Source organism: Bradysia coprophila, unplaced genomic scaffold, assembly GCF_014529535.1.
Source record: "Bradysia coprophila strain Holo2 unplaced genomic scaffold, BU_Bcop_v1 contig_705, whole genome shotgun sequence".
Taxonomy (NCBI): domain Eukaryota; kingdom Metazoa; phylum Arthropoda; class Insecta; order Diptera; family Sciaridae; genus Bradysia; species Bradysia coprophila.
Window position 1 is genome coordinate 1 of NW_023503947.1, and position 11,766 is coordinate 11,766.

General features: G+C 34.6%; 1 protein-coding gene across 1 annotated transcript; it reads left to right on the forward strand.

Moving 5' to 3' along the window:
- Positions 1 to 5,864: 5,864 nt before the first annotated feature.
- LOC119083957 (SEC14 domain and spectrin repeat-containing protein 1-B-like) lies at positions 5,865 to 11,159 on the forward strand. The gene is made up of 4 exons (XM_037193765.1): positions 5,865 to 6,070; positions 6,132 to 6,327; positions 6,402 to 6,515; positions 10,988 to 11,159. Exons 1-4 carry the CDS (start codon positions 5,904 to 5,906, stop codon positions 11,099 to 11,101), a joined length of 591 nt encoding a protein of 196 aa, XP_037049660.1. The 5' UTR covers positions 5,865 to 5,903; the 3' UTR covers positions 11,102 to 11,159.
- Positions 11,160 to 11,766: the final 607 nt, after the last annotated feature.

The following is an 11,766-nucleotide window of genomic DNA, read 5'->3' on the forward strand; positions in this document are numbered from 1 at the left end:
AATACCAAAACACACTAATTTATTTTATTTTCTTTAAAGTGGACAAAAATGCGGATTTTGGCAAAACGCTAGCATGAAAAACGTTGTGTTCACCTCGGGGAGTAATAGGAAATTCCACCTTGAGCGAATTACGGTACTCGCTCTTTGTTGAATTTACTATTTCACCACTTGGTTAACAAATAACTATTGCAGTTGATTTGATGATTTTCCGTGGGTCCATTTACGTCGGTAATATCATAGGTTGCAGGTTGCACATTGATTTCTGTTAGCTCGTTGCACCGAAAGCACTAATCATGTGAATTTTGAACTACGCGCATGCGCGTCAATTACCTAAACATAGTCTTGGATTAACACAAAAGTTCCTTGTCACTGTATGTTCCAAAGCCAAAGTTCAATTTAAAATTTTTCTTTCGATTTTCATAAAAAAAGGTACAACAACGAAGAATGGTGCCAAAATACCGTTTGTCAATAACAGACAAAATAAACGTGTGTATTATGGAGGGAAATTCTCATCAATGGCAAATAAAGTTTAAGCAATACGCTCAAACAAACACACGAATTTTTTTTGTTATTCAAAAACACATTCGATATCATTGTGGTAAAATGGTAAGTTGAGTGCAGCATGGATAATATGCAAGTAAAGAGAAACAGGTGATCGAAAGCTATACGAAAGAGTGTGTATATATGTACTATACATATGCAATGAACAGCATACTCTTCAGTCTTCAGTCTTAACCTATCTCACATATGAATACAAAAAAGAAACCGGTATCGAAAGTAAAATAAAAATATTAAAATTTACTTCTATAAGCCACAAGAATAAGTTGTCCATGCATATTGATACAAATGGGTGAGGAACGATTGAGGCAAGACCTTTTACAACGGAAAGACACATAAAGTTATTCACACTCAATTCAGTCGACGACATCATACCAAATCCAGAAAGAAGTGGTGCATGTAATTTGCCTGCAACATTTCTCGTTCAGGTTATCATGAAGTGCGGTTCGTTGTATTCTTGATTGAGAATTTGTCAGTTGTAATAAAGTTTAGAATTGGCAAGGAATTTTTAATTAAAATAACTTCAAACTTGAAAGGTGTCTTTTTGTGATGTAAGTTTGTGACGAACCCGTTCTTATTGCTTGAACCATTTATTGGAGTTTTTTTAATTAAATATAAATTGCCTGGCTATCTTAATACTGAATCTGTACTGAGTACCCGGTTACTGTCTTTTTACGAAACTGAAGATATAATGGTGGTTGTTTTTGGATGTTAACGATATAATGTGAGTGTGAACCTGTGCTTTTATGATCATGAACATGAAGCCTTAATTGTTTGTTCGTAAGATTATGTGGTTAAATAGCTATTGGTGGTAAATGCTGGAACATTGTCCACTCGAGAATAGTGATACCCTCCAGTGGTTTTGTTGTTAAAAAAGGATACAGCAAAGTATAACCAGTATCCAATGACAATTGACTATAACAACGGCAGCTGCACCGTAAACATTAGTCATTAAAACAGTACAGAAATCTCAATATTCATCCACGCTAATATCAAAATTATTTGTTCAATATTTGCGCAATCATTTTTTTGTTCAAACATAAAGTTTAAGTTTCGTAACGGTTTTCCGGGTTTACTTCAATTAAGTGTGTTCGTTTTTGTGAATGACCGTTGTTGTGTTGCTCTTCACTTTTTCTGGAGCCTCAGGTAACGAATGTCACTATTCACAATTCTCTACTGAACCTGGGCTTCGTATTTGATTCGGTTGAAAGCATTTGTTCAACACCATAACAAGGGAATATTAGGAGTCCAAAGCTAACATCGAATAGTCATTCATAGCACACTTGACTTTCAAAGGTAAAGCCTGGCTCAGAAGCATATTTTTTTCTTACATCAGTGGTTCGGTGGGATCCTGGACCTGAGAACACATACTCACTGGTAGGAAGATAGTTTCATTCTCTCATGTGCTTAAGAAAATGCATAGCCCTCTAATGACACAATCAGCAAAATTCAATACTTTTGGAAACGAAATACGAAAAATTTCGAACCACTTTAAAATTGTAGGATCACAAATTTGTTCATTGGTACTAGCTCGTACAGGTAGCCTGCCACGGCATTTATAAAAAAATATTTTCACGGTTGGGTTAACTTACTACTTTTCTTGTGTCCTCAAGGACCAATCAGGTCAATTCTAAGTTCGCGAAAAATCTAGGCTTGTGCTACCACATGTATCTTTTATTGATAATTTTTGTGGTTGAACAAACTCTAGTGTATCTAGAGGAAAGTACAACTGGCGTTCATCCCAACTTCCTCTCTCTCTAAACATGCGAACTGAAATTTCTTTGCAGGCAAATATTTCAGCAAAGAAACATTTTTTCGTTGATTCCGAAAAGTTTTGTGTGAGATTAGTAAAATACATAGAAAGCAAACATTGGGAAATATGCATGTCCAAGCCCCTTTTTAGTTTGTAAATTGCCCTGCACAGACAGTCATTTGCAAAAATATTGCGTGTAGCACAAACTTTTTATTGTAGTAATTTTTGAGAAAGAATTTTGAACTATAGCAAAGCCAAAATATCTTTTATATTCAGGCGGGACAAAACCGTCACATTTTCGCCATCATAGGGAGTGGCTCTCCCTAACAGTTTTTCTAATTTTTCGTCCCAGTTGTGTCAATTTTTGTTTGAATTCTGACTTTTTGGTGCGCCTGGATATAAAATATGTTAATCAGACCATTAAGGTGTTATCTTTGGTCCTAGTGACCGACATAGTATGTCTACTATTGTTATATCTGTCCATTGTGGTCTCACAACCCGTAACAGACGGCTGTCATCTGTTATCGATAACGACAGCAATAATAGACGATAAGGTGTGACTAATGAGGTTATATAAAGCAAAAAGCATGTTCAAAACAAATGAAGTAAAAGATTTCTGAAATGAATCTCTGAAAATCTTCGATCAAATGAAGTAATAGTTTGAATAGTAAAATAGTTAATATACTTGCCATCTGCGAAAGGTTAACTAATGAAGTAAAGAGATTTTCCGTCAATAAAAAGCAATAACAAAATCGTCTATGATCACTTCATGTTATCTTAACACTTTAAAATGAGGATCAGACTGATTTTTGAAGAAATTGGTTGTAGATCGCGAAACAAACATAACTAAATCTACACTTGCCTTAAAAGTTACATATGGCCTAAGTAAATTTGTTGCGTGCTCAAAATGCAAAAACATTGATTGAGTTGGCAAAATTATTTGTAATTTACAGTCGACTGAACGTCTGAAACTTCTAACTCGTAGTTGAACCGACAGTCGATTGAAAGGTCTCAATTAAATTATTAATTGTGGGCGTAACCAAAAGATTGTTTTTAAAAAAATGTGGAAATTGTCTGCCGGTAAGGAAATTTGGATACATTGTACATTAGAGTTAAACATTGTTAAAGAACAAAAACCGTACACCCGTATTATCTTTGTCTATTCCATTCTACAGTCTACACTACACACAGTCTCTATAACTGTAAAATTGCGCACGCAGAATTTAAGAATCCAGTCTGCTGCCTCTGCGTCAAGTTGTTCGCCTTTTTTATAGTATCGTTTATAATCTAATCATATATATACGAGTGTACACAATCGTACGTTTCTCAACGCATTACCATCCGTATAATTAAGAATTTCTAATTCTATCATCTAATGTGCTTTTCCTTCATATTGCTAAGAGCGAAAGAAGGGATTGAAAGAATATAAATCTGTCGATAAAATAATCTGTTACTGCTGAAGGTAGTTCTACTCGTAGAAAATCAAACATAAAAATTGAAGATAAAATTCAAAACAAGAATAACAACAACACGATCCCAAGACAGGTATACATAATATTCAGGAAAAAGGTTCATGATCTAAGAAGCATTTTATATGAGTTAAGAGAGAGATAAAAAAGAAGAAATAATTAACAGCATTTATGATTGAAATTGTTTTGTATCTTTCATTATATCGTTAGGTATAAATAAATAAATAAATAAACGTGTGGTTCTTTGGGTTTATGGTAACAGCACAACCTGTTGTTAGTGTGTAAGCAATTTCGTTGTTTTTCAATCGAATTGTCTCATTGGATTTTTTTTCAACACAATCCGATGATGAGAACTTATGATAATCGCGCTAGGTAATTTACATAACAACAGAGTTTGATTTTGTCGATGACTTTCAACCAATACGAACGCTGTGCACACATTTAACTGTCTCTAGGTGGATTATGGATGGATAAATCAAGAGTTTAAATTTTCTTTATCAATTGAGATAATATTTCATATGAATACAATCAAAATTTATTACCCAGGTTGTTGACCTGCTAGTCATCATAGGTTCATGTCTCAGAACTGGCTGCAGATTTTTTAATTGTAATATGAAAATATAAAGCTCTAGCAGCGAATAGTAGGTTTCGGGTTGTGTCTTAAAATCACGACGATGGACACATAGAAATATGAAAGCCGACAAAATTCTTTGGGGACACAATTGGGAAGTACACTTTTAGGTTCAATAGGTTTCGTACACATTCGTACGCATCTAACAAAATTCAGAGCAGAAGACTCTAAACTCAAAGCGTAAACTTCTTCAGATAAGATCTAATAAGACCTAATCCGCCAATATTGACTTGCGTTTTCACGAACGATTTTACCTTCTAACTAAAGGAATCAATTACCTACCCAGCATCTCAATACCGAAAGAATAAATTAATGAAACAATTGATCGAATATATAAGTCAATCTCAATCGATTGACTACGGTACTCTTAGTTTACTACTGCTGGCGATTATCCTATTAAATCATCGCATACAGCGGAATAAATTGCAGATAATTTGCATTTTAATTTAAAATAAAAAAGGAAATGTAAAGGAAGAAAACCTTGTCATAGATGTTCGTTAACCCATTTTCTGCACAAATATAAATTACGTCAGTCAGGTTTTCTTCATTACGAAGCGAAACATAAATTGCATATGAATGTGCGTGATGTTCTGTTCTTTCATGTTGCTGATTTTGAACTCGTTTTCGAAAATCATCTTTTCATGATATTTCATGAATCAGCTTGTAATTTTTTATGCAGGGAAGTTATTATTGCGAATGACCATTGGTGAAGATCATATATTTACATAAAATATAGAGCACTCGATAGAACATAAGCTCTTTCAAAATGAATTTCAACAAAGATAACCTTGTCGAAACGGCAAAATATATGGTAAAACGAATGAGAGATTTCGTGAGTAATGAATTACTTCCGCCACGTATAATGTAATCGACTTCTGTATCAAATACAAGATGATATTTTAAACAAATGAAGTAGCAGATTTAGCTCAACACGTTTGCCAGATCACTGACAAAAAAGGTGTTGAAAATCTCATTTGTCCAGGGCTACTTTGACTCCAGGTAATGTACAATAGCTGCCACAGATTTAGTGCTTCACACAAAAAATCCAACTGCAGATTACCTGGAGACAAAGGTTACCCGCTACAGATGAGATTTTCCACTCTTTTACTCTTGTCAGTCAATACATTTCAAGAACTCGAAATTGTTCCAAAAATTTCGTATTTTTTGATCGAATTGCTCGAACGTAACCAATTAAGTAATTACTCCGTAAGCATTGACCTAATGTACGTTTAATAGTAAAATATACATATGACCAACATGTGCACCCACGCAGGAAAGAAAATTTATTAAAGTTTAACCATCTTCACTACCAGAAAAAATGTTAAGTACTCGATTCTTATAAAAAAAACGAAATTTCAGGTTCACTCGTTCTTAAATAAAAAAGACTGAAATGAAATGCGGATATAAAGAAACACGAGAAACGAAATAAAGAAAATCAACACTTTACGTGCGCACATCGCCCGTTGTTTGTTAAACAAGACAACCGAAACAAATGGAGGCAGACGTTTTAAATGCATTACAAAGTCAATCAGCTTATCTGCCAGGCGGTCGTGATCGAGATGAACGACTACTGATGCTAATACCCGTTCCGAACGAACTGCAACCGTGGACAAAACAAAATTTAGATTTGTCAATCAAGTTTTTATTATCCATACTGAGGTAAGACCCGTAGTTTAAACTCCCAGCACTTCCTGTTTTGAGAAATATTTTTCAAGAATAGCAATGACAGTCTTAGTGGAGGACTCGTTGTGGTTATCGATGGCCAAAAATGTTCATGGCGTATGGCAAGATTGGTTATACGGCATGTAACAGCGTTAATTGGCGAGAGTCTATCCAACGTTATTGTTGTTCGGCCAGACGCATTTTGGGATAAACAGCATGTGGAAAACTGTGCGAAGACGCAAAAGAAAGGAGAGGTATAAAAAATGCTGATCATCTCCAGTTACGCTGTTAATCTAACATTTTACCGTAACCAATTTCGTTTAAAAAGCCAATCACAATACCGAAAAGTCGCTTGTTCAAACATTTTGAATTATCTGAACTTCCAGAAGAACTAGGTGGGACACTGGCTTATAATCATGAACAATGGCTATGCAATCGTATTGTGAGTATAATTTGCTGTATGTTTATTTTAATATTATGCATCAACGTACCTATGTGAAACGTAAAGAGAACGAAATTTGTTCAACAAAATGGAATGTATGTATCCAGCATGTATGTCTCTATAATAGTATTTTATTGCTATGTGAGACAAAATCGAGAATTACTTCGTATGTACATATTGTATATAACAAGTGAGCGAAGCGAACGCGTGTGTATGCAATATGTACATAAGAAGTGATTCGAGATTTTTCTCACATAGCAATACGATATTTTATCTTCCATGTGTGACTATTTCATACATTCAGCGTTTCTGTATATAAACTCGAAGACATACAAACACCACTGAAAGGTTTGGCTTATGTGTATACAAAAGCATCATGTGTGACAATTAAACAAAATCATGGCAACAAATCGAAACATCATCGTGAATCTCGGTGGCCGAATCGGCTAGAGCGCGTCAGTTTTATGCATATGATCGTGAGTTCTATCCTCATAACAAACATTTTTTTCCATTTTTTTTTTCATTTTCTATCACAAAAAATAGTAAATAAACTGATCTCCAGTATAGTAGCTAGATTTTTAATCGAAGAAATATCTGCTGGGCACCGAGGCCTTAGCCTTTTTGTCATATTGATTACACCATATTTGCAATGACACATTTCTCGGCAGATATTTGTCCAATCGAATAACTAATTGCGTTACCGAAATCCTGAGATAAAACACTACACAACGTAATTTTGAATAACAAGAATCCATTTAGTCAAAATTTGATTATTTTTCGTTCTAAATAAATTATGCGAGTCACACATACACTCGCGACATTTTGTCGTGCATGTTAAATACTTATGTACTTTTTAAAATGATCAGACTACCTGCGACAGAGTCACTAACACATATATGGTCATTGCTTATGTTCTACATACATGCGGGGTTTCATGACAACAAAATCAAATGTAATCATGAGTCTCAATGGCCGAATCGGCTAGAGCGTGAACTTTTTATGCATAAGATCGTGAGTTCTCTTCCCGCAACAAACATTTTTTTTTTTTTTGTTTTATCAAAATAAATTGCAAAGAAAGTATTCTGATCTCTTTATCGTAAGTAAACTTCCAATCGAACGAATATCTGCTGCGCACTGAGACCTTACGCTTTTTTACATATTGATACACCACGTATGCAATGGCATATTTCTCAGCAGATATTTGTCCAATTGAAAAACTAATTACGAAAGACATCCTTCGGTAAAACACAAAACAATGAAGTTTTGAATGAAGAGAATCCGTTTAGTCAAAATTTGATTTTTTTTTCGTTCTAAACGAAAAAAAAACACATGGCGTCAACACACACACACACGAAATTTTGTAGTACATGTTGCTTATGTACTTTATAAATTGAGTCCCACGCTGCAACATTAGAGTATGCATATCTGGTATATTAGAAGACTCGGTGGTGTAATGGTTAGCGTAGTTTGTTGATATGCAGGAGGTTCGGAGTTCGAATCTCCGTCGGGTCATTGGTTTTTTTCTTCAAAATAAAAAACGGAAATAAAATTTACCCTAGAAGAGTAATAAAATTATATCCCTAGACAACCAGAATAACGTATGGCTTAGAGTTTATATACAGAAACGAGTAATGTATGAAATAGTCACACATGGAAGATAAAATATTTCTTTCGCAATAATGCGACCCGGTAAACAATTTCTAGTGTCGCCCGCATATTCCGTGACTTTGTCGTACGATTTTTGTATACCAGTGATATCATTGAGAAACGAGAGTAGATCGAAATCTTGCTATAAGGCGCTCTGCTTTTGAGTGGATAAATATAATAGTAATTTATGCAACTAGTTGCGAAAACTTACAACTTTTCGCAACGTGTTGCATACAACGTTTTCTGCAACCAGCTGCGACAAATGAACTTTTGAAATGCAAAACATAACTCCACATTTAACATAGATACATTCTACTGTATGAACGAAGTATTAGGGTTACTCCCTTCATTTTATTTATACTGGATATACGAGCGTATATTCAGCATATCAAGTATATTTGAATATATCTCGTATATCGAGTATAATCGTATTAGTTTGACAACTGCCACCTGGAAGAAAATGATATTTTTTACGCGACGGATTTTGATCAAACAAAATGCAGCATGTAGCACGAGATCCTAGGAGTCCGGCAAGGTAATTAGTTTTTTAATCAGACCAATATCTGCTGAGCGATAAGACTTTGGAAATACGTTGTTTTCAATGTGTAAAAAAGATTTTTGCAAAGTCTTATCGCTCAGCAGTCTGATTAAAAAACTAAATACCTTGCCGGACTCCTAGGATCTCGCGCTACACGCTGGCATCTTGTTTGATCAAAATCCGTCGCGTAAAAAATATCGTTTTCTTCCAGGTGGCAGTTGTCAAGCTAATACGATTATACTCGATATATTCAAATATACTTGATATGCTGGATATACGCTCGTATATCCAGTATAAAAAAAATGAAGGGAATAGCCCTATTGTATGAACAATCAAGTAGACAGCATTTATGTACGCTTCAGAAATAGGTTCGCTGCGATTATATATCTCAATAGCCGTATGGTTAGAGGTGTTGCTCGATTAGAATTGGGTTTTGGTGTCGGGGGTTCGAAATTCAGTCAGTGCAGAATTTTTATTTATGGTTCAGAAAGAGTTGTGAAAAGTAAATTAATGTGACCACTAGTGGCGAAAAGTAAAATATGGAAAAACAGAGAAAAGGCCCTTCGATCGTCATCCAAATCACGCATGAAATTTTGACTTTTAGGTTTTTTTTTGGAAAAATCTAAAAAATATGATACTGGTTGGTGTGGTTGGTTCGATGATATCAAAAACAACTGAGAAAGTCATGAAACGAACATAAAGTCAGAGAAAAATAAGAAGTCTCCTTTTCAACGTTTATAATCCAACTTGCGATATTCAACGAGGAAGTTTCACTTTTTCTATTTTCATCACTCGTAATAAAATACTATTTTTTTGCCTATCCCCACCGGAAAGTGAGCATAACACGTTTTCATGCTTCAGGGCCGAAAATGAGGGCAATTTTTCAAATTTTCTCGGGTTTCCGGCCCTCTGCATGAAAACTTACATGTGCACCTGTTTGGGACGGTTGATTTAAGGCACTTTCGCTTGTAAGCCTCACTTCGTTCGCTACAATCCGCAAAATTTCCTAAAATCAATCGTCCAAAACAGGTACACAAATAACCAATGTTTACCCCCTACGGAAAGCATGTATATCAGGTAGGTATATTTTGAGTGTTTGTGTCCGTTCGGGAAAGTTCATTTCTTACCTAGGGAGGAAAAGCTCATACTTTTCGCCGCACATAATAAAATATACTATTAGTTCGATCTACGAATATGCATCAAAACGAAATGAGCAAGAGAAATGCTGTGAGCTATGGTGAGAGAGTGGAATAGAAAGGTATATTCGGAAATACGTGAATTTACCACAACCCACATAATATTATATGTTTGTGTGTACAGTGACGTAGATATGAAAATGTGGAAAAAGTTGAATAATTGAATTCCTCCTTTTATCGGATTGTAAAAATTTCGATAAGCGATCTTGGGAGAGAATACTGCGAAAAAATGTTTAAGAATTTAATTCCCTTAAAAAAGGTCATGCGAAACCTATCTTCACTTATTTCAAACTTTTCTTTAGGAGTCTCTAGGATTTAAAATTCTCTACATTCGGGATGGAAATCGACAAAGTCACGTTGTCCTGTATTTGTGCAACTCGGCTTCGCCTCAATTCAATGAAAAATTCTCTCAGTTAACCAAAATATTGAACTTGTGTTTTACCTGTCTTGGTGACTATCGCAGCATCAAAAACATCAAATGTGATGTTTCAATCAACATCAGTCAAAATAGCGATTCATGTGAAAATCCAAACGTGTACGGGCTTGTGCTTCACGGGACGCTTCATTAATATTTGTATTATTTAGAAGTTCATAATTCATTTGTAATAAGCGCTCTGGTGAAAGGAGTGGTCCAATAAAAAAGTCAACTGAATTTAATGAATCGGAATATGAGAATTCAGTAAAATGTACAAACAAAAAGCTGAACTGCTTTGCATGCTATGTGACAACATTTTGATATTCGTATAATAGGCAGCGGAATATAAAACATTTGTAATTGGAATTAGTCTTTTGGTATGGAGTTGCTAATTGGAAAAATCTACATCTCATTTTATCCATAAGAAAAAATTTCAAATCGAAATTGAAACAAAGAGACTGAATTTCATTCTAACAAAAATTCACATTCAGGTGAACAGTCTTATTGCTGAACACATTCAACGTTAACATACGTTTCCTCCTATAGTAAATTCTTTCGGTTGATTCATGGTCTGTGATAATAAATTATTATTTTTAATTTTGCATTGTTGAGAGTAATTTTTCCTAGCAAAAAATAATAACCAATTTTCTCACTTTCTTTTCATAGTGAACGCCAGCGCATAGAAGAATTTAAAAAGTGCTTTGATAAAGCAATCAATGACCTAGAAAATTTGCATGTTATTTGCTCGACAATAAGTCTATCCGAGCCAATGAAACCGATCAAGCGATGAAATATTGCACCAAAATGAATGATGATGTGCAAAAAGCAATTCGATCAGTAATTGATAATGGTAAGTTGAAAATCATAGTAAGGTGTAATAAATATATCGTAAGGAGGTAGTAAGGTTGTTTATAATAAAGAAATTAAATAAATTGCGTGAAACATTCGTGCCTAATTCAAAGAAAGCTTTATAGCCAATTGATACATAGGTATAGGAATTACTTACTTATCGTTTTGAGCAGTCGTTTCTATTTAAAATTTGGTAGTCAATATTTGACGTTGTAACGATGTGAAAGCCATTGGTTGAACGGTCAACGCGATTTTTGTGGCTAAAAATATGAGGAAATGATTTCTATGTTGACGTCCTAGCGATACTGCTTCAAATAAGTCCCAATCATTAGTGGTAATCGGTAATGCCTGGTTGAATTCGAGGCTGACATAAACCATTTTCATTGTTGGATGGTCTTTTTTAATATGAAACAGTCTTATTTCTCTTCGTAATAGGCACGTGTGTATGGAGGATATTATATTTACTACAAAAGGGAAGAGTTATATGAGTCTGAGTTTATTATGGTTAACGTTCTTATTAGGGGAAACAAATTGGTAGTTCGAATCAGCCGCATCATAAGAAGGATATTGAGTTTCAAGATATAATCGACTTCGGAATGATTAAAT

What these genes read in the sequence shown, in the direction of transcription:
- LOC119083957 (XM_037193765.1), top strand. Translation starts at nt 5,904, where the DNA reads ATGGAGGCAGACGTTTTAAATGCATTACAAAGTCAATCAGCTTATCTG. An exon ending in TTTTTATTATCCATACTGAG is followed by an intron (nt 6,071 to 6,131) that starts GTAAGACCCGTA and finishes TTTCAAGAATAG; the next exon opens with CAATGACAGTCTTAGTGGAG. An exon ending in AATGGCTATGCAATCGTATT is followed by an intron (nt 6,516 to 10,987) that starts GTGAGTATAATT and finishes AGTGAACGCCAG; the next exon opens with CGCATAGAAGAATTTAAAAA.